Source organism: Catharus ustulatus, chromosome Z (genome assembly GCF_009819885.2).
Source record: "Catharus ustulatus isolate bCatUst1 chromosome Z, bCatUst1.pri.v2, whole genome shotgun sequence".
Classification (NCBI taxonomy): domain Eukaryota; kingdom Metazoa; phylum Chordata; class Aves; order Passeriformes; family Turdidae; genus Catharus; species Catharus ustulatus.
This window is the reverse complement of record NC_046262.2, coordinates 48,898,680-48,921,723: the sequence shown is the minus strand read 5'-3', so window position 1 is coordinate 48,921,723 and position 23,044 is coordinate 48,898,680. Positions and strand designations below refer to the sequence as shown.

The following is a 23,044-nucleotide window of genomic DNA, read 5'->3' as shown; positions in this document are numbered from 1 at the left end:
GAGATTTTTAACATTCCTTCAGCACTTCTCATCTGACAAGTTCTTGCTTCATCACTAACAACCACTTGAAGCAAACCTTTCAGCTGACTCATGTAAGGCCCAGGTCTTTTGATGGCATCTTCTGAGTGCAACATACCTCACATTCCATGCAGTGGTAAAGTCGGGGTTCAGTAGTAGCAGGGTACACGTGATATCTATCAGCTCTAAAACAATGGAACAAGAGACACCAAGGTTAGTAGTGATTTGCACACAGCACTGATGTCTCTGCAGCCCCTTACTCTTCAAAGTCTCTCTGCTCCAGGCTGCTGTACCTCTGTAAAAACATTGCTCTCATTCCAGAAGAAATGATACCTTAATTTAAGAGGGAGCAAGATCTGCCATATCCTCATTATTTAAAATAATGAACTTTTCATTATTTAAAATAATGAACTGAGTATGCCTCAGCAAAGAAAAATCATTATATAAAATCTTTTGAGTATTCAGTGATTTTTAACCACACACGCTATATATGAGAAGTAGAGAATTCTTCAAAGAAAATCCAAAGACTTCTAAATACTACAGAGAAGTAAAAATACACCCTACTATTTTAGAACAAGTCTGAGCTGCAGATGGCTGCCATATACCATACTGTTAAGAAAAATATACCTACTATAAAAAACCTGGGGCTAAAACATGAAGCACCACAGCCATGAATGAGGATTACAAAAGTACTCCCTATTGAACTGTACAGAAAACACTTCAAACATATTGTGAAGACTTCAGACATTCAATAAAAAACCCAAAGCAAAAACCAAAACATTTGCTTGCATTCCTGCATTTAAGCACTGTATACTGTAGATTTATGTACTACACTTATTTTTAACTATGTCATGAAAAATGAATGTGACTATCCAAGCTGTTACTGTTAATTAAATTTAGCTACGTTCTCTCCTAATCACCTGCATTTAATGTACTAATTATGTAATACTTCAGGTGATTTCCAGCAACTAAGAGGTACTTCATTATTTGAAGGAAAAAGAAAATGGTGGTATCTCATGGAAACACATCTCTGGTTAGTGCAGTTAATATGACTGCAAAACGAACTGTTAAGAAATTCAACAGTAATAGGACATAAATTAAGTCAAAACGCAAAGGACACAGCTTCACGTATCTTTGAAACAAGTCAATCCTTTAATAGATCTGAAAGTGAAATATCTTCATACATTACTGTGTGTCTGATTGATCATTTATGTCCAACAAAGAAATGTTGTGTTTTCCATTATGTTCTTCCTTATGAGGAGCTTGCTAAGCCTCCATATAATGCAAGGGGTGATGTGGGGGTGTGGTGTGGAATTCTTTAGTGTACTGTTGACTTTGCACTAAACTGTAATGTTTTCAAAAGTGTCTCAAGGAACAAACTTAACTTTCTATTTTCACAAGTTTTAGTTAAACCCTTTTTTGTTGGCAAGGAATAAATATTCCTCATACATGCAAAGCTTCTTCCTAAGTTGCTACCCAAATGTACAAATACTATTCCTTGGTTTACCCAACTCCTAAACCAGCAAAGTATGGTTCAACACAAATTTAATTTTATGCTACTGACTATTCCAATTCAAATAACCAGGATTACTGACAAACACAAAATCAAACATACATAAAATTAAATATCTGCTAACTCTTTCATGGTTACTATTTCAATTTTATTAATTGAAATAATTACAGTAATTTCATAATTACAAACCACACCAGTTTGACTAAAATTTTGGTCCAAACCCAAAGTGCGGCTTATAATCAGGTGCGGCTTATATATGGACAAAGAACGAAAAGTTGCTGTTTTAGTTTGGAGGACAGGTGTCTGCTGAGAAAGGCAGGAGTTTCTTTTTGAAATTGAGAATGTAAACCCCCTCCCTCCAAATTATTATAATTTGGAAATCAAGGGGCTTTCAGACAAAAATATGGGAATTAGGAATAACAGTTCTTTACTAGGGAAATTAAAATAGAAATACAGTACTACAAAGAACAAACCCCAAACCCTGACAAAGTCAGAGTACAACCTGACACCCTGTCAGGCAGGGTGTTGGTAGCAGTCCCATTAAATGGTGGCTGCATCCTCCTGCAGTGACAGATGTGGCTCAGTTGAAGCAGTGGTCCTGTAGAAGGTGCAGTTTCCCTCCGGAGGTCCAGTGGTGATGTGGAGAAATCCGGTTTTCCTCTGGAGTCCAGTGGAGAAAGGGGCTCCCTTAGTGTCCCAAAACCTCTGTTTTTATCTTGGTAAGAAATGTTGGGCTCTTCCCCAACATTTGGCTGGAGCAACTTCCAATGGGATGAAGTAATTTTATCAGTCACACAGTGGGACTCAATGGGCCCTTAGCAGAAAATGACTGGCTGGAGGAAGGATGGGTTGTGAAAAGATAAAGAACAATGCCCCGCCTGGTTTCAATGGATAGCCCATTAGCAGAATATCTGCTGTTGAGATAAGGATCGATGCCCCCCACCCTCAACAGATGGTAATAGAATAGATACCTTTTATCACACTCTGTATTGTAACGTGCAGCTTATAATCAGGTGCAGCTTTATGTACGGACAAAGAATGAAAAGTTGCTGGCACCCGGAGGTGTGGCTTATACTCAGTGCGGCTTATAATCGTGAAATTACCTCTGTAACATTTACCAAAACATTATTTTTATAAGGAGGTATAGTTAAAATTGTGAGCTCTGATTGTTTCATGTACATTTTCCACTTTACCTACAATAATGGTTTTAGTAATTATTAAGTACTACCACTGTACATGTTATATGCACATCAAGAAAAAGTTTATTATAGTCTATTTCAGTCTTTTGAATACTTCTCATAAAAGATTTTCAAAGTCTACTTCAAACAACACAGCTTTAGTCATGATTTCCAGTTAGTATGACCATTTCAGTAATATCAAAGGTCTGTAACAGCATCTGATCATACCCAACTTAAACAGAATTTGTTGGCATTTTGTCCATTTTCCCATCAGAGAGGTTCACTGCATCTCAAATATTATCAAAGGAAAGATGCAGATGAAAGGAAAATCTCCAAGTAATAGAGATCTCCAAGTAATCTCAAAGTTCTTTCATGTCACTGTTCTTTGATGCAACAGATGAAGATTCACGAAGTGTGGATTCTGAGCCAGAGATGTTAGATGACATAACTTAGTAACCCTCTAAGCCACTTTTCAGTAGAAAAATGGCACAATTTAATAACCTCTGAGCCACTTTTTAATAGGAAGTCTTATAATGACATTAGCTGCCAACTATTCCCCTGTGTCAGTAACAAAACCAAACATATTTTACTTATAATTTTAAATTATTTTCTACCAGATATGTTTCAGGCAAACTATTGCATTGTAGGTGCACACACTGAACATCCTTTTGCATATTAAAGTCTCCCCAACTGCAAAAGGACAAATAAAACAACACAGTTTTAGCTCACCCTTAAATATGGCTGCATGCAGTTTTTTACATATTCTGGGAGTAGTTTGTAGCAATTTCAGAAAGTCATCTTGACATAACATAAATAGTATGCACTCAAATGCGTGCATTAAAAATACTGGAGAAAGGATAAAAACAAACTGTGAAATTTAGATTCCTAAACTCAAATAGTAAGCAGGAAGAGCAGTCATGATTCTGGATTCCAAGTATCCAGAAGAAACTGTAACTAAATTAAACATCTGTGTCACTAACCTACAAATTAATGACTATAAAGCACTTCCTTCTTCCAGGATCCTATCAGAAAAAAATATTAGATAACACATCTGAAATCAGACACTTAAATTAGCATCTTGTGTTTCTCCTCTGTTCTATTTTAAAGTGGCTTACAGTGAATCAAACAAAACAGGTGAGTAGAGACCACATCTGCAATCACTGATTATAAGAAGCTTCAATAGAATATACAACTGAGTTTTGACGCAGTAATAGACAAATCTATCTTTACAGCTGCAAAAGAAAACAACTACTCTGCCAAATTTCAAGCATGCACTTCCATCTACAAAAGCAATCAAATCCTTGAGAATACTTAAGAGAAAACCATAACATCTATTGACAGAGTATACATATTTTTAACACCTTAGAGAAAAGCCAAACTGGGAAAGACTTCTGCCTTCATTCTCTCCACCATAGCTCAAACCTTTTATCAAATGTGAAACTCAATTATGGTAAAACATACTAAAATCTCTTACAAACAGGGTTTTAATTGAAGGACCCAACTGTTTTCTACAGTGGTTACAGAAAACTTCAGCAGACATGAAAATGCTCTTCTCACACACCTGAAACTGACTTTTGTAAATGAAGGGACAAAACAGAATGGAGTTTCATTTTCAAAAGTAAGCCAAACAAGTTGCAGGCACTAGCCTAAAATCCATGCTACTGCAGTATTCACTGGCAGGTGTAACAGGCATCACAACAAAGAACATGCACTGCTGTGACTGGAGCAGGGTGCTAGCACACAGGTAATGGCTATCAGCAGTCTTCAGACACCCGAAAGTGTGACACAGACTTCAATGTCTGTAGTTTGGCTTCAAACAAGAAGTTCCTCTCTTTGTGGAAATTTTAGTGGTTAGACTTTACAGTAACACTTGAGAACAAAATGAAGTCTCCCTGCTGAAGATCTGCAGAGTAATAATAATACACATCACAAACTCCTACATCAGACCTCCAAAAGCACTGCAAAGAGAACCACTGGTGTTGCTAAGATTGCCTGTGCTAGTGGGCTCAACTCTTTAAATGCTAAAGTTTGCATTTATCTATGTGTCAGTCAACATTAACTATATTCCCTTTATTAAAGTTTTGCTTATTAAATTTTGTAATTGTCTGTATTACAAATTTCAAATTTGGAATGATGTCACTGTCACCATTTTCTATCAGAACTGAATAAATCAGTAGTAGCAGGTTGGTGCCAGTTATCAAAAAGTTATCCTGGTCTTAATAGGTCCAAATACAAACCACAGAGATCAAGAAGAAGTGGAAGTTATTTATGTTAGCAATACACATACCCTAGGAAGGGAGCATTTTAAATACACCTGTAATGAGAAAAAACATTCAAGAAAATAAATTATGTAAAAAATAAAAAAATAGAGGGTAGTATAAAATTTATGAAGTCCACAAAATATTTTTCATAAATAATCACATAATGACATGACATCAACCCTCTTGCAGGAGTGTGGGAAACACAATGACACAAACACACAGAGAAAATCTGTTACACAAAAATAAAACACATACCTGGGTCAGTCATACCCAGGAACACATGAAAACACTTCAAGAGTAATTAATTCTAAGGATCAGCCAGTGCACTGTTACTCTAACAACACCCAAGGTGTACAGCTAGCACTGGAAGACTCTATGTTGACAGCAGAATGGGTTCTTCCCTGTCATGATCTGCCTTGCCTGCCATTTCATGCTACTTCACGAAATGCTTGTGTTACACATCCATATATTTATAATAAGGAATCAAAGCATGTTTAATAAATCAAGACCCCTACTATCAGGCAGACAAAAGCAGGCAAGACTTTGTGCCTTAAGAATATTCCCACTCCAAGATCCACTAATGACCTCAATTCTTTCTCCACATCATCTCTGAAGGCAAAAGAAGCTCAAGTGCACATCTACAGACCTGACCACCACCACCTGACTGTGCCATACAATACACTTTAATGAGCATCAGTGCACAGCTGGCTTCATCCACTCAAAGTGAAACAGACTACAGCAATAAAATACTAAACAAGAGAAAAGTAGATATGAAAGAAGAAAAGACTTCATCTCCTGATCTACATAGACCTCCTCTCAAAACTTATCTAATAGTAACAGCAAGTAGTACAACGGTAGTTATGACTAGGTGCTAGAGTCTGCACCAGATGTATGTTACTATCCAGTTATTTAAAACTTAATTCTTTAACTCGCTATTGCATAAAGCAGCCAGGGAGATTGGCTTTGCGACAGTTGTAATCAACACCATCAAATGAATCATGGCTGTTTGGTATGCTCCAGGAGGGGAAGACATTCCCACACATTTTGAAGTAAAACGGACACAGTCAGTGCCTAACAGACAGGTCAATTACACATAATCAGAAAAAAATAAAACATGGTAACAGTCCAAAACTGAAATCCAATTGCATGTGAGATGCTAAAGATTTGAACTCCATGAGTGCTCACAGGGTGCTATTCAACAGAACAAACATCCCTCTTTCTGAGGGATGTGAAAAATAGCAGGTAAAAGATACTAGAAAGAAGTCTCAAAAAGAAAAAGAAAAACAATTAACAGAAATAAGACACTGAGAAACACAGCATAAGAACATTCTTTATTCCAACTACTATTTAGAAGATCCTGCAACAATAAACAAAAAACTTGTTTCATAAATTAGTTATTCTTTTTCATTCTTACTCTGAACAGAACATCTTATAAGCAGTCAAATACCTCCTATGTCTCCTATGTCACAACTGTTCATAATTCTTTAATTTTTTTAAGAACATATAAAAAAGAATTTTTCATGCAAGTTAAACTAAAAACCAAACCAGAACAAAGAGATGAGAAAGGAAATAAAACTTTACCAAGCTGTAGGGTCTAATGACTTCTGGTAGTTCTACATCTGGAAGACACTGCACTCATTTCTTACAACAGATATATACATCACCACACTTTCCTTTTGACTCAGGAAAACAGGAGAACTTTCTGTTTCAATGAACATCACTTCCTCAAATACCTCACTGAATTAAGTTGTTTGTCTCTAATCTTTCCAGTTTGGGCAAAAGAGAATGAAATTTTATTTTCAAATAACCCCAAACTTCTTTAAGTTAAGATGCACAATCCAAAGCCTGCTCTCCTCAGTAACCCCATTTCTTCCAGAACAGGTTAAACTGGCATTAGGATGGTAAATGATCCAGACAGGGACACTGAGTGCACCCTCAGTAAATTTGGAGATTACACCACTGTGTGGGAGTTATCTGCTGGAGGGTAAGAAGGCTCTGCAAGGAGATCTGGACAAGCTGGGTCAATATGCCAAGGCCACTTGTAAGAGCCTCTGATGGTTCCTGCCCCTGGGTCACATGCCACACCACAGGCTTGGGGAAGATGCTTGGTGGAGAAGGACCCAGGGGTGCTGGCCAGAACCAGTGGAACATGAGCCAGCAGTGTCCCCAGGTGGTCAAGAAGGCCAAGGGCATCCTGGCTTGGATCACAGCAGAATGCCCAGCAGGATCACATCAGTGACCATCTCCATGTACTCACCCAGGCATCAAGGTGCTAGAGTGAGCCCAGAGAAGGGCAAATGGAGCACAAGTCTTACAAAGAGGAGCTGAGAAGAGCTGGAGGTGTTTTGCCTGGAATAAAAGGGGGCTTGGGGGAACCTTACTGTTCTCCAAAACTACATAAAAGGAGATTGTAGCCAGGGCAGTGTCAGTCTCTTTTCACAGGTAACAAACAATAGGATGAGAGAAAATGGTCCCAGGCTGCACCAGGAGAGGTTTAGGTTGGATATGAGGAAAAATTTCCTCACTGAAGGTGTTGTCAAAATAGACAACAAATTGACAAAAAGGCTGCCCAGGAAGTGGTGGAGTCACCATCCCCAGAGGTATTTTGGAAGACATGTAAACACAGCTTAAGAATGTGGTTTAGTGCTGGACCCGGCAGTGTCAGATTTATGGCTGGACTTGGCAGTGTCAGGTTTATGGCTGGACTCCGATCTTAAAGCTCTTTTCCAAACTAAATGATTTTATAATAAATAAAAAATGTGCACTAAAAATCACATAATATACTCTTCTCCAGCTCAGAACTTACCATCCTTGTTCAGCCACTGTTTTCTCTGTCTGTAGAGGAGAAGTTTATTGTGGACATATGGCAAAAGAAACTTCACACACCAGCTCTCCACACCAAGCTTGTTTTCTATCAGCACAATAGGGCTCCGGTTATATCTGGCTTCAGGACAGGGTATTAATCCAATTTCATCTCTTAAAAAACAGAAAGAAATATAATTAAGCTTCTTTCCAGTAGGTGACAATTTTTTTTTTCTCAATAGAGCATGCTGACAATGCTTCCCAACCAAACATTCCACCGATTTTTTCCTCCTCTTTGCTGAAATCTGTAATCTGAAAAGTTTTGTTTGATTTTCACAAAGACTATAAATTATGAAGGTCTCATTTTTTCTGTATTTAGACTATTATCCAAGCAGTTTAATTCAGCTGTATCAACACAAGCATCCCATGTCTTGCAATAATTATGCAATAGAGTTGTAACAACTGCTCTGTAAAGAGAAACAGAATGCGCTAACTAGGATAGGTACCTGACTGACCAAAAGCTACCCAGGCGTGCCCTGCAGCAGTGTGACCAGGTGCTCTGAAACTAAAGATCACACAGAAGAATACACTTCCACATGTCCCATTTTTCATTGTCCTATGCAAGGCAGCATGATCAACAGGAGGAAGATTTGAGACATGGAGGCAAGTCTAATTAGATGATAACTCTGTATGAAAAACTTGAGCCCTTAAAACAACAGTGACAAACAGGAGCATTTGTGCCAGCAAACACAGCAGAAGAGACTCAGCTGTTTAGTTTCAATGGGTCATATCATACTTTACTTTTTCGTCAGGTTTTTCTAGCATGCTGAAGAGCAGCTTCTTAAAAATAAACACAGTTGATCAAGGATTCACACTTGTTTGGACAGAAAGCAATGTTATTTTACACTTTCCATTATGTATCATTTCTCCACCAGCTCCCATTCAATGAAAAAAAATTGTTGCTGAAGAGGGAAATCCTCAGATCTCATACAGGACAAAAAAGATTTATTGTGATCTCAGAAAACAAGTTCTCCATCTTAGGTCTTCTTAATACAAGATTTACAGATACACTCGAGTGTTAGCTCCTCAACCTGAACTCAATTATCTCATATAAAATTTATTACTGGGTACTCCGAGTGTGCTGATTTAGTTCTGTATCCTCACTAGACTATTACTGAGGTAATCAAAAGTGGCACAGTGTGCTTGTTCAAGAACATATTGGCTTAGTCAGAAAATACATCTGATCTTCCATACATCAAAACATGTATCACAAGCCACAGAAAACACAGGTAAGGTGAACTCAAGGTAAAAAAGCTTGCTAATTATGTGGCTCTGTCTCCAAACACACACTCAGGTCCCTTTAGCTTCCCTGGTCAGCTGAGAACAGAGAGAAGAAAAAAGCATTCTCTATCTCACTAAAAACAAGAAATGGGTATCAAACCAAGACCCTTATCTGTGCTGCTCCATGTAGCACAAGCTTGAAGAAGCAAGATTAAACCTAAAATGACATTCCAGTCAGCTTCTTTCAACACAGTATCTTAATAGCCTGAAGTTCGTACATATTGCTGGGTCTTTCTTTTATGAATGCTAAACCCAGTCCTTGGTCAAACTTTTGCCTGGCCTTGCACACACGGACATCAAAGTCTCTAAAAGCAACAAAGATGCAGACACTGCCTGGCTAATCAACTCTGTGAATTACTGTAAGAACACACCAGTTGTAACTTACAAACAGTATACCAAAAGTAAACAACAAGGAGAAAAAAAAAACACCCACAAAACAAACATCCACACCTTTACTTACTACCAAATGCAAGTAGTCTGACTTGGGTGAGCTAAGTTTCACAATACTGCTTTGAACAAGCCAAAATGACAGACAAGCACAGTTTACACAAAGCTGACAAGTCAGCCTGAAACACTTCAGAAGGCACTCTGGTAGCCAAAATCACCAGAGGACTAGAACCATAGCATACTGAAATGTACTGTGACACAGTTAATACAAAAAATGCTTTTCTGGTGTCTCAGTTTTTGCGAAGATGTAAACCAGGATTTGTCATCTGGTAACAACCTTTCCTCGAACACTTTGGTATCAATTTTGATGATTCATGTGGTTCAGAATCATGTTGCATTCAGTTCCTGAGAATCAACAGAATTCACAATGCCAAGTATCAGGGATGTAGATTTATCTGAGGTGAGGAACCTATCTCACAAAACAATTTATTGAGGGTACCATCTATTTGTCCTTCTGAAGGTCCCTCAGATCTGCAGAAGTACCAAGCAACAGAGCAAGCCTACCAGGAGACACTACTCAAGAATGCCTAAAGTGTCTGCTCCATCATTCACCCAAAGCAAGTCCCTGCAGCAGGACTCACATGCAGACACTGCTGAATTTGTGCTTGTGAAATTGAGTGACTGACCATGCAAAACATCCCTGGACATACAATGGACATGGTGCCTGTTCGTATGACAACACTGCCCAAACTCACTGAATGGACAATGCCTGCATTTAGGTCAACTGACAGGTTCAAGATGCTCACAATACTGAAAAAGACACCAACTGAGGTCTGCTTTTCATTGGTATTTGTATCACTAGCCTTAAAGTAAGGTTTAATTTCTCTCCCAAGACTTCCCAATTTTCTGATATTGTGTCCTGAAGTTTAGAAGTTATTTAGTGCTTTTTATATTTATTCTCCTCAAAGCAGGCACCACAGTCATGTTCCAAAAATTTCAGATTATTTCTATATTTACAGGATACCACATTAGTTCATATTCTGGAAACACACTGTATAAACAGTCAGAAAGTAGAGGAAGGTTTCAGGTGAACTGTCATGAAATATTCCACCATTACAGCTTCTTCAACCTGAGCTGAGACCAGAGAAGACGTGCAAAATGACATCTGGGAGATCCTGGAACTGCAAAATCCAGACCAGGTCCATACTGCTAACCTTAGTCAGGACAGATCAGTACTGACAAGTCATTGCAGGGCCTATTTCAAGAGTCCCAGTCTGTTGATTTAGTTGTTCAACAAACCCAAGCCAACCTGCTTTAAACTTTTAAAGTCATGATAATACAAAAAAGTTCCCTCTGTTACAAAACCATACTACAGCTAGGGGAGAAAGCATTTAGTGTGACACTTCCATTACGGGTCTTCAGCTTTAGATACTCCATGTAGAGAGACTTCTCTGATTTCTCTTCTAGAAAACCATCTTTAAAATAACCCAGCCTCTCTTGGCAGAACATAAGTAGTATCCTCAGATTTTGTACACAAATGTTGGGCTATCATCTAGTTCAAGAGTTCATCTTGCCAGTTACAGTAGTTTCCCGAATACAAGCCGCACGGATTATAAGCCGCACTTCCGGTGCCTCGACAATGTTGCTGTCTTTGTCAATAGATAAGCCGCACCCCGAATATTAGCCGCACTTTCGTTCGTAGCGAGAATCCGTGCGCAGCTTTCACAAATTGGCCAATTAGTAACAGGATCGCGGCATAGCGGACTTTACTGGCTCGGGGCGGGGCCAGGAAGGCTCGGCCCGCTCATGGTTGCCGACGGGGCCGGGTGGCCCAGCTCAGCGCCACGGCTCGGCGGGGCTGGCCAGGTGGTGCTGCCGCCGCCGCTGGGCTCGCTGGCCCCCCTCTCCAGTCAGCACCGCCCCGCTGCCGCGTTTGCTCACCCGGCCGGCGGGCTGCCGCCGCCGCCGCCGGGCTCGCCGGCCGCCCCGCGCCACGTTTGTTCGCCCGGCCGGCGGGCTGCCGCCGCCGCCGCCGGGCTCGCCGGCCGCCCCGCGCCACGTTTGCTCGCCCGGCCGGCGGGCTGCCGCTGCCGCCGCCGGGCTCGCCGGCTGCCCCGCGCCGCGTTCGCTCGCCCGGCCGGCGGGCTGCCGCCGCCGGGCTCGCCGGCCACCCCGCGCCGCGTTTGCTAGCCCTGCCGGCAGGGCTGCCGCCGCCGCCGCCGGGCTCGCCGGCCGCCCCCTCCCGTCTGCACCGCCGCCGCGTTTCCTCGCCCTGGCTGGCACTGCAGGCCCCCGCACCGCCAGGCTCCCCCACGCTGCTGGCCCCGATTCTGCTGGGCTTCCCCCGCTGCCAGGCAGCCCCACCCGCCGGCCTTCATGTTTCTGCCATGCTCCCCTGCACTGCTAGCCCCAGTTCTCCCGGGCTCCCCGGCCCTGCTGGCCCGGGCTCTGCCGCCCCCCTGCCCCGCCCTGCTGGCTCAGGCTCTGCCGCCCGCCCCCCACACTGCTGGCCCCGCCTCTGCCAGGCTTTCCCACCTCTGCTGGGGCCGGCCGGGCTCCAGCTTGGCTTGGGGCTGCCGCGGGCTCTCACTTCCGTGTTGGCAGCTTTTAGAATTTTGTTAATGTATTAGCCGCCCCGGAATATTGGCCGCACTTCCGGGTTTCCACCAAAATTTTGGTCAAATTGGTGCGGCTTGTATTCGTGAAATTACTGTATGTCAACAAATTCATGCATTTTTTGGACAGACTCATCTGCTTCAGTTTCACTTTACATGCAAAGGAACAGCAAAGTTCAAAGAGAAAGCATACACTGATCTGCTCACTGCTGGTGATCTATTCAGATCCAGTGGGATAGCTCATGTATATGACTTTATCAAGACTGATGCTCGGAAGACTGGGTAAAAATATTTCCCTGTAAATTTAAAAGAAGCCTTACAAAATTGAAAACCAGCATGCTGACACAGTTATACAACTGAAAATAAATGGAGCTATTAGAGAGAAAAGGCAAAAAGAATTTTGGATTGTATATTTACTCAGAAGATCATCTTACAAAAAGATCATCAAACAAAAAGACACAGTCTTGCTGCAAATTTCATTTAAAGTGAAAAAAAGAGAAATATAAATCCTAGGTTACATTTAGTCTAAAACTTTATTTTTTACATGCTCTTTAGTGCTGATCCCACTTTAAAACTTATGAAAGTATGAACCTACCAAAACAAAACACCCATTCTGACAGATTCTAAGTGGCAGGTGTACAAGCCACCAATGACAAAAGTCAATAAATGCTGGAAAATAGGTAAGTAGGGGACAAAACCTTGGCAAGTGAATAGCAACATCACGCATAGAGTGGATTCCTTGCTTTCAGTGAAGCTAGGCAGTTCCCATGCAAAATAAGTCAAACCTGGATCTGTAACACGTTGAATTCAGGACACCACCTGTCAGGAATTGCAGCTGGCTATTAGCAGAAGACAAGATGCAGATACATGAGAAGACCCAGCCAGCACGGCTACAGTGCTCCTGAGGCACAGAAGCAGTACAGCCAAGGGTCCACAGCTTTCACGGGCCTGCAGAGTCCCATTTAAAGTAGTTTCAACCACTTCAGAAATCTAGCAGGCAAGACAGTCACTCTTCCTACTTTGAGGGATAAACTAGTAGCAGCTTGTGCTTTTTCACTTGAAGCATGTCACAGTGCATCAGTCTCAGCATACAAAACTCTTGCAGTCTCATTTCATCTCTGAGATTGCATCTATGATAGAAAATTGCAATAGCAACAAATTCTTCAAAAGCACCATCTCCAAGTTTGCTACCAAGAAAGAATTCTGGCAGAGGAGTGGAAACTATGAAAAAAATCAGAACATTCATTCATAAATACTGCCTGCTTGGAGCGCATTATGCTTCACATCCTAAAAATGAAGCTTCAAGGCAAAATGCAGCCTTTTTTTAACCAGCATCCATATGCTGCATTTTAAAACCTGGCCGCCCACCCAAATTGCTTACTACATTTAGAGAAACATGAGTGTATTTACTCTAATCTTCTCTTGTTAAGCAAAGGGGTAAATTAGGTGCCATAAAATTTTCCTATGCAATTGTTTAGCTTTCTGGAACAGATTAATAGGCCATCACCTCAGAGACTGCAGGGTTTCCAGTTGACACAAATACAGCTCACTTAAATTAGGAAGTTGTCATTCATTATGTGCCACCTTATGTGCCATAACCAACATGGAGCTTGCACATAGGTTGAAAGATACTTCCCTGGTTTGTGTCTTAAAGGTTGGGGAAATATATTTTGAGAAACAGAAGTAAGGGAGGTACTTGAAACAGGGTCTCAAGGCTGGTCAACAACACTAAAGAATAGACCATCTTTCTCCCAGACTGCTGGATAAATTTGATTATCACAAGATAGCAATCACTCACTGTGGTTTGCATCTTCATAGTCATTCTGTCTTCCTCGAAACAAGACAATGAAAAGCACCGGCTTCTACCAACACATACAGATCTGAAGATGCCATTCACCACACGGTTCTGTTTGTGCAAAGGTGCAATTCACGGGGCCTCAAACCTAAGCTTTGCTCCCTCCAGCGCCAGAGCTGCGCTCCAGGCTGGCCCACCCGCCGAGAAGGCTCATCCCATCCCGACTGTGCGGTGAGTTTAACACCGCCCGACATCGAGTTCAGAGAGAGGTCACTCGGCAACTTCTCTTTGAAAACACAGTCATCACTCCCCGACTGCGGAGCCCTCGCTGTTTGCCACGGCTCGGTACGTTTCGCGGGAGCGGGTCCGGGAGAAGCGGCGGCGGCAGGAGAGCACCGAGGACAGGGACACGGCGCCCTGCCCAACGAGGCACAGGTGCCGCCGCAGCCGCCCCGAGCCGGCCCTCCCGCTCGGAGGAAACCCGGCTGGTCCCTGCGGGCGCTCACGGCGTGACCTTGGGCCCGGCCCCGGTCCCGGCCCCAGCCCCGGCAGGACCCGCACCCCGCCCGCCGGCGGCCGCGGAGCGCGCAGGGGGCGGAGGGCGGGCAGCGCTCCCTCCGCTCCGCCGGGCCCCGGCCGCACTCACATGTGTGGGTTCCGCTGGAAGGCGTTGCGGATGTCCTTCACGACCCGCTGCACCAGCACCGCCACCTCCTCCGGCGACTCGGCCATGTTCCCGCAGGCGGCGGCGGGAGCGCTTCCGGGGCAGCGCGGGCGCGGCGGGTGCGGGGCGGTGCCGGGGCGCGGCCGCAGGGCCGGGCCGAGCGGGCCCCGTGTCCCTGCGGGATGGGATCGGTCCGTGCGTCTGTGCTGTCAGGAGCCGCGCCAGGGCACGGTACTGTGAAAGATAAGCATTGTCTGTATGGCTTCACTTGACTCCCAAGAGACATGGGAGCGCTTATCTTCACGGCTGAATGCGAGGAGACGGTTGTAGTTCTGGACCGTAACTTAAATATTTGCTTGCCATTAGAAATTAATGTATGTGTAAAGCATTAACCGTGCCTAATTGGTTTGTCTCTAATTTGAAAACTTGCAATGTCATCATCATCTGCTTCATCATTACCTTCCCCGCCCCTCCCCCCCCCGCTAAGAGGCCTAGTAGATCTTTCCATATATTCTCTTTAAAAATAAAATTTAAAGCAAACAAAAGAAGGGCATGTGAGACCTTTTGTGGGCCTTCTTAATAACCTATATATTAAGTTGAAAAATTTAGACTAAATAATGCTGGTTTCAGGTAACTGTGCTACATGTCTGTGCTGTTCCAGGTTTTCATCCACTTTGTCAAATGTATTTATTTTTAATACACACACTTTTTATGATGTGTAGTGTCTAAAATTATTGAAGCAAACGGATGCGTTCTGGATATCAAATAAGCAAAAATACAAATATGAGGAAAGGTGTTGCAACACTTTGTGAGTATTGGGAGATGTTTTCAACTGGAAAAGACAAACAGTTTTTTCGAAACAGGTTAGATTGTTGTGTTCAGCATGACCTCGAATTTTCTATTTATATCTATTTGCCTTGCTGAAAAGGGCTAAGTCAGTGTTATGTAATGGACAGTATACCTTTCCTGGCTCACTGTCTTCTGACTTTGTCCTGTGCAATTTGTTTGTGTGCAGGTTTGAGTCACATTTGTGAAAAGCAGCAAACTGAAGTTCAGTCTGGGAATGCAGTGACTGAAATACTTCTAGCTATGAGTTTGGTTGGGTTGGTTTTTTTCTGTTGTAATTCTCTGAAGAGGTTTTGGTGAGCTAGACCAAAATGAAACATCTTTAAGATGTCATTAATCATGACAAAAATACTCTGTGGATTAAAAGTCTAATTTATTTTTTGTTTTGTGTACAAGTGAAAATCAATCATAACAATACAAAGCTCTTAAAGTACTGATAATTGATACTGAACTACTAATGTCCTTAAAATTTATAAAAGTAGTTATTTAGAATTGTGCAGTCAACTGACAACATACTGTCTCTATGACTTCATGCATACCTTTTGAAGAGGACTGAACATTAAATTGCTGTTCTTACTTAAATGTCATAATAAAAGTTATCTAAGTTGTACATCTTAGCAATTATATACGTTGTCAAAGCTTGTAAGGTGGGCATTGGTATTAATATTGCACATGATACTTTATAGTAGCTTTTGGGAGTGGTTATTGAATTGTCAGCATAAAATGCTTACTTGCCATAATTTTGGGTAAATGATAATAATTTCTTTCAGAAAATACTATTTTGTTAAATTTGATATAGGGCATAAACTTTAGAAAATACCCTGCAATTAAATAGTCAAAGATTATCTCTCTGTTGCACACAGAGAAGAAATTTCCCTGAGTAATCCATTCATATGTCATCTAGAGCAGTCTCGAAATATTGCAAACAATTTGCTTGATGACTTCTCTCATGGGTACAGAGTACAGTAATTTCACGAATACAAGCCGCACCAATTTGACCAAAATTTTGGTGGAAACCCGGAAGTGCGGCTAATATTCCGGGGCGGCTAATCTATTAACAAAATTCTAAAAGCTGCCAACACGGAAGTGAGAGCCCGCGGCAGCCCCAAGCCAAGCTGGAGCCCGGCCGGCCCTGGCAGAGGTGGGAAGGCCTGGCAGAGGCGGGGCCAGCAGTGTCGGGGGCGGGCGGCAGAGCCTGAGCCAGCAGGGCGGGGGAGCCCGGGAGAACTGGGGGTAGCAGTGCAGGGGAGCATGGCAGAAGCAGGAAGGCCGGCGGGTGGGGCTGCCTGGCAGCGGGGGAAGCCCAGCATAATCGGGGCCAGCAGCGTGGGGGAGCCCGGCGGTGCGGGGGCCTGCAGTGCCGGCCAGGGCGAGGAAACGCGGCGGCGGTGCAGACGGGAGGGGGCGGCCGGCGAGCGTGGTGGCGGCGGCGGCAGCCCTGCCGGCGGGGCGAGCGAAAGCGGCGCTCGCGAAAGCGCCGCCGCTCGCGAAAGCGCCGCCGCGAGCCGCGAACCGCGAGCCGCGAAAGCGCCGCCGCGAGCCGCGAACCGCGAGCCGCGAACCGCGAGCCGCGAACCGCGAGCCGCGAACCGCGAGCCGCGAAAGCGCCGCCGCGAGCCGCGAAAGCGCCGCGGGGCGGGCGCGGCGCGGGGCGGGCGCGGCGCTCGCGAGGCGCGGCGCGGGGCGAGCGAAAGCGGCAGCGGGGCGGACGGCGAGCCCGGCGGCGGCGGCGGCAGCCCTGCCAGCCGGGCGAGCGAACGCGGCAGCGGGGCGGTGCTGACGGGAGAGGGTGGCCAGCGAGCCCGGCGGCGGCGGCAGCACCACCCGGCCAGCCCCGCCGAGCCGTGGCGCTGAGCTGGGCCACCCGGCCCCGTCGGCAACCATGAGCGGGCCGAGCCTGCCTGGCCCCGCCCCGAGCCAGTAAAGCCCGCTATGCCGCGATCCTCTTACTAATTGGCCAATTTGTGAAAGCTGCGCACGGATTCTCGCGACGAACGAAAGTGCGGCTAATATTCGGGGTGCGGCTTATCTATTGACAAAGACAGCAACATTGTCGAGGCACCGGGGGTGCGGCTTATAATCCGTGCGGCTTGTATTCGTGAAACTACTGTACTATGTCCTTCTAACTATCTAAAGTGACATAACAAACTCCTAGTGCATTAAACTTGCCTTAATAAATGCCTAAAATATTAAAATCTTGCAATTTAGATCCAATTGACCAGGTGTGAACTGTAATTGTTCATTTTTTCATTGCCACCTTTGCAAAATGTATTGTAGTCTTGGCTTCTTTCTGTGTCCCCCAACCATTTTAATTTGTTAGAGCTTTATGGACAAGTCCAACTGAGTTTAATGCAATTGATTTCAGCATTGTATTTTTTGTGAAAATGCCTCACAGTTGGTACCAGTTGTCCCCCCTTTGTGAGGGTGGAAACAAACTCATGGGGAAATGGGTACATCAGTCTTAGTGATTTCCCATGGCCTGATATTTTTCTAAGCAGATCACGTTGCATGGCCATCATGAGGGAAAGTGCATCACCACTGTCCTTGCTTTTCTGTTTATTCCAAAGATTACTTGAAAATTTGGCAGCCATGGTACAAATGCAGGAGGTCGCAGCACATTTTTTTAATGTAATGAAAAGCATGAGTCTTCAGATTTTTCAGTGATGGTTCTTTAGCATCAGAGGATGTGGCAGGTGAGTATATGGATTTGCACTTAGTAGGTGTGCATGTGTTTGTTTTTCAGGTTGGCAAACAGAAAAGTTGTTGCTGTTTGAGACAGGGGTATCTGTGGTGGCTGAGCTAACAGTGCTTTGATTCAGGCCACGCTGACAAACAGGGCTGGCTGAAATCAGGCCTGGTGTACAAACCCTGCCAACTTGTGTGAAGCCACATCTTACTGGGAACTAGTGCTCTGAGCCAGACCCACAATGCTTTGTCTGGAGCTGGATGGAATGAGGCATTGCTATACTTTTCACACCTGCCCACATACCAAAGGGGTGTTTGACTACAGGGCTGTGACTTTCTCACAGCAAGTGTCTGCAGTCGCCAGAGCCCACTGAGATCTCTCAGGCAGGCATGCTTCTCGGAGTCACTTCTCAAGAGTGGCAGAGTGGCTTACCCATCATTTGATATCTGCAATGAGGGATCATCTAAAAGGGTCTGACACTGTATTGTAAGCAAGCCAGTTATGCAGTAAGTACTAGGCTGTATGACTGCTGTTCAGTCATTGTTTAGTACAATATTTGGTTAACCCCACAACACTGACTCAGAATTAGGGCATCATTCTGGTTAGAGAAGATGTTCAAGATCACTGAGTCCAACCTCTGACTGAACACCAACATGTCAAGTAAACATAGCGCTAAGTACCATGTCCTGGTGGAGTCATTTCTTGAACTCCCCAGGCATGGTGACTCCATCACCTCCCTGGGCAGCCCATCCCAATGTCTCAGCATTACTCCAGTGAAGAAATTCTTCCTGATATCCAACCTGACCCTCTCTGGGTGCCGCATTAAGGTCATTTCTTCTCATCCTGTTGTCAGGGAGAAGAGACCAAGCCTTATCTGGCTACACCCTTCTTCCAGGCAGTTGCAGAGAGTGATAAGGTGTTCCTTTGAGCCTCCTTTTCTCCAGCCTAAACCCCCAGCTCCCTCAGCTCCTCCTCATAGAAACTGTGCTCCACACCTTTCTCCAACTCCATTGCCCTTCTCTGGACACACTCCAGTCCCTCAATGCCATTCCTGAATTAAGGACCCACACCTGGGCACAGGACCTGAGGTCTGGCCTCACCAGTACAGGGAGAGCTGGCTCCCGTGGGTACTTATCCTGCAACTCTGCTACATCTATGTTCAGACACCCTCAGGTACTTCTGGCTTTGCTCCAAGGAAGCTCCAAGGTTCAGGTGGAAAATTCATTGTATGTTGTTAGTGCATCAAAATTTTATATTCTAATATAATGCCTTCACTGCAATAAATTATATTTTATGATGAAGGTTACTTACCACTGTAGGAAGTGGGGTGTGGCTTTTTTCGTTATGTGGTCAATAAGCACCAGTGGGCTTGTGGAAACAGCGTGATTGACAGACATGGTCTATTGCAGGCATGGTCCTCCAGTGGATGAAAGACAAAAGGAATGGAAGCAAACTTCACTCTAAAATATCCTGATTTTTTTTTTTTTTTTTGATAAAACATTTCTGAGAAACACTCCATACGCTTTACACTTTGAGTACAGTAAATTCACGAATACAAGCCGCACTGAGTATAAGCCGCATCTCTGGGTGTTGGCAAATATTTCGGTTTTTGTCCATAAATAAGCCGCACCCGAATATAAGCCGCTCTGTCATTCGCAGCGAGGACCCGCGTGCAATTAGTAACAGAACCGCGGGAGGGCGGGGTTTACTGGGTGAGCTAAGGCTGTGCAGGCTCGGCCCGCTAGGGGCCGCTGACGGGGCCAGGTGGCCCAGCCCGGTGCTGCCGCTCGGGGCCAGCCGCCGCTGCCACTGGGCTCGGTCACCCCGGGTCGGCGCTGCCCCGCGGTGGCAGGCAGGGACGGAGCTTCCCCCGCTCCTACGGCAGCGGCGGCGGGTGGGGACGGAACTTTCCCGTGCCCGTGGCGCCGGCGGCGGGCAGGGACGGAGCTTTCCTGCGCCCGTGACGCCGGCGGCGGGCGCCGACAAAGCACCCCGCCTTCTCCCCGGGCCGCGGCAATGGCTGCGCGGGGCTCCCGTCGGCTCCCCGAGACGCGGCAATGGCGGCGCAGGGCCCCCGTCGGCTCCCTGGGCCACGGCAATGGTGGCGCGACCCCCCCCCGTCCTCCCCTGGGCTGCGGCAGAGGAGGGAAGAAGAGAGCTCTCCCGCCTCTCTCCCGGCCCCCCGTGCTGCCTGCAGGGAACCAGGGCAACACAGTAACACTGTAACAATCGCAGAGTGCCGGCTTTTACTGGCAGGTGCTTGGCTCGGTGCCCTGGCTGGCACGTCTGGGGTTGTAAATGTCAGAAAATTATTCACAGATTAGCCGCCCCCGACTATTAGCCGCACTTCCGGGTTTCCACCAAAATTTTTGTCAAATTGCTGCGGCTTGTATTCGTGAAATTACTGTATATTGGATGTCATTTGTGGATATAAGTTTGTCTGTGTTTCTCCCACTTCTTATTTAGAAAAAAATGCAGCTCACACACACTGAATTCCTCATTCTCTTCAATGAAAAATATATCTAATTAGTAAAAAGTTCTACGGGTTTTAAGAAATAAATTTTTAATATTATGAACATATTCCTGACACTTTAACTAATGCCAAATTTTTCTTAAAATTGAACTCTTTATTAATTTTCAATTACACCCACATGTGACTGGGAGAAGTTCCAGCAGTACTTTTATATGTATAATATCAAATGGTTTGAGAACACCTACACAGCTGAAGAGCAAGATGGGTTTTAAGCAGCAATTGTTGGTCATATGCACTCAAATCAGCAAATCATGCATAATCAATTACTGTCAGTCTGACACCTAATTTTTCCTCTTTTTCTCCCTTTTGAAAAGTAGTTTATTTTAATTTTATCAAAATCTCTCTGAAAGGAAAAATATCTGGTTTTAATGCTAGATGCACACTGCCAGTCCAATGTTAGCTAAGACAACGCTGAGATTTCTTTACAATTTCCATATCAGCAAACCCATGTTGAAACTCTTTCCCTATATAAATGTAGTTTCAGTGTGATTTTACTTGCAGTAATCAAGGAGTGATTCAGAGAAGTAATAAATATGGCTTTCATTTTTCTTCCTATGGTAGCAGAATGTGGGATGATTGTTTTTGTAAATCAGCATGTTCTGTGTCGTGTTTAGAATATCTTCAATGCTTGTGTTGACTGGTAAATGCCGCCTTAGACTACTTTTGAGAATGCTTTCTCATTTTCCAGTGAAGGACAAAGTTCAGTCTCAAGAGTTTTTCTTTATGTGTAAGTGAACTGATTTTATGTATAATAGCATTGCTTCTGATTTGCAGTAAGAATGGTAGAGAATGAAACTTGGTAACTACCTAATTTCCTTTTGGTGTATATTTACACATTCTGACTACTTCTTCTTCACAGCAGTCCTGCAATATAAAGAAATAACAGAATTTTTTTAAGCCCTCATTCCCTTCCTCCCTCCCTCTTCCTGGGCTGAGATTGAAACTTTTAAAAATACATTGAAAATACTTGAAAAAAGGGAACAATTTTTTTAAGGGCAATGCATGGAAGCCTCAATTAGTTTAGTCAAGCTAGATGATGAAAAAACACTTACAGTCGGCAGAAAGCAACTGAAAATAACAACTCTGAAGCTTACAGATCCTACAACACTCAGTCCTGGTGCCTGTAGCTTAACGTGCTCTATCATATTATATACAGTAATTTCACGACTATAAGGCACACCCTATTGACTAAAATTTTGGTCCAAACCTGGAAGTGCGCCTTATAGTCCAGATGCACCTTATATATAGACAAAGTTTGGAAATTTGCCAACCGGCAAGTGTGAGCTGCGAGCCATGGGGGGAGCCGGCAGGGCCATGACGCCGCCGAGGGCTTCGGGCTCCCAGCATTGTGGCGCGGCACGGGCACCCGGCACTGCAGCATGGCACGGGTGCCTGGCACAACAGCGGGGCGTGGGCGCCCAGCGCCATGGCACAGGCACCCAGCACGGCCACGCGGCAGAGTTGCCTGGCAAGGTGGGGCGGAATGGGCCTCTGGAATCCCAGCATGGGTACCCGGTGCCACGGGGTGGAATGGGCTTCCAGTATTCCGGCGCGGCATGGGTGCTCGGCACAGCGGCAGGTCACGGACGCCCAGCACTGTGATGCAGCACGGGCGCCCAGTGCCGTGGCACAGCGCGGGTACCTGGCACTACCACATGGCAGAGTTGCCCGGCAACACGGGGTGGAACGGGCTTCCGGCACCACCATGCAGCTCGGGCACCCAACACCAGTGGCAGTCCCATGTGGTGCCCAGCCTGCCCAACCCCGAACCAAGCCAGTAAACCCCGCGATCACATGATTCTGTTACTATTTCATTACTTTGTTGCATGTGGTGTGGATCCTTGCCGCAAAAAAAAAGTGCGCCTTATAGTCCAGTGTACCTTATATAATGTACAAAGTTGCAAAATTTGCCGGCTCCCGGAGGTGCGCCTTATAATCTGGTGCGCCTTATAGTCATGAACTTACTGTACATATTAACATGGATTGCTAAAGAGAATCAGGCACTTGCTCACTCCTCCATTCTGTGAGTGATGAAATGACATTTTTAGTTAGGATTATGGCAAAATACATATGAAGCCATAGATTGGAGTCTCATCTTTATTTTGAAGTCCTGGAAGCAAATAGAGGGAATCCTGGAATATGTTTGTGGTTTCAGTATCTGCAGCTACTCATGCAGTTTTTTATCTTTCAGCAATACTTTTATGGAGTTATTGATGACTCATATTCTGAATACATCTTATTAAGATACATTGGAGGTGGTTAATAGGAGAGGGCAATTGTTGATTTGGAGAAAGTTTAAGGGGTGCTGGGAAGGAACTCTACTATGTGCCCATCAATGTAGGTAAAGAAGAGTTTTGATAGTAGTTCAGGAAATGTGCTACAGCTTCATATATCTCAGCTAGTTT

The 23,044-nt window shown here is 44.5% G+C and overlaps 2 protein-coding genes across 2 annotated transcripts in view; one reads left to right on the top strand and one right to left on the bottom strand.

The window, feature by feature from the left end:
* The window catches only part of PTAR1 (protein prenyltransferase alpha subunit repeat containing 1), a 37,376-nt gene extending 22,722 nt beyond the window's left edge, over window positions 1-14,654 (bottom strand). The window contains exons 1-3 of the mRNA XM_033084858.1: window positions 14,557-14,654; window positions 7,777-7,946; window positions 137-203 (exon numbers count right to left, since the gene is read on the bottom strand). Coding sequence (XP_032940749.1) covers window positions 137-203; window positions 7,777-7,946; window positions 14,557-14,642 — 323 coding nt within the window. The 5' untranslated portion in view covers window positions 14,643-14,654. The remainder of the gene's footprint in view (window positions 1-136; window positions 204-7,776; window positions 7,947-14,556) is intronic.
* A 65-nt stretch (window positions 14,655-14,719) lies between these two features.
* Window positions 14,720-23,044, top strand: part of MAMDC2 (MAM domain containing 2) — a 101,659-nt gene continuing 93,334 nt past the window's right edge. The window contains exon 1 of the mRNA XM_033084853.2: window positions 14,720-14,805. The gene's annotated coding sequence lies outside the window, so the exon portion shown is untranslated. The remainder of the gene's footprint in view (window positions 14,806-23,044) is intronic.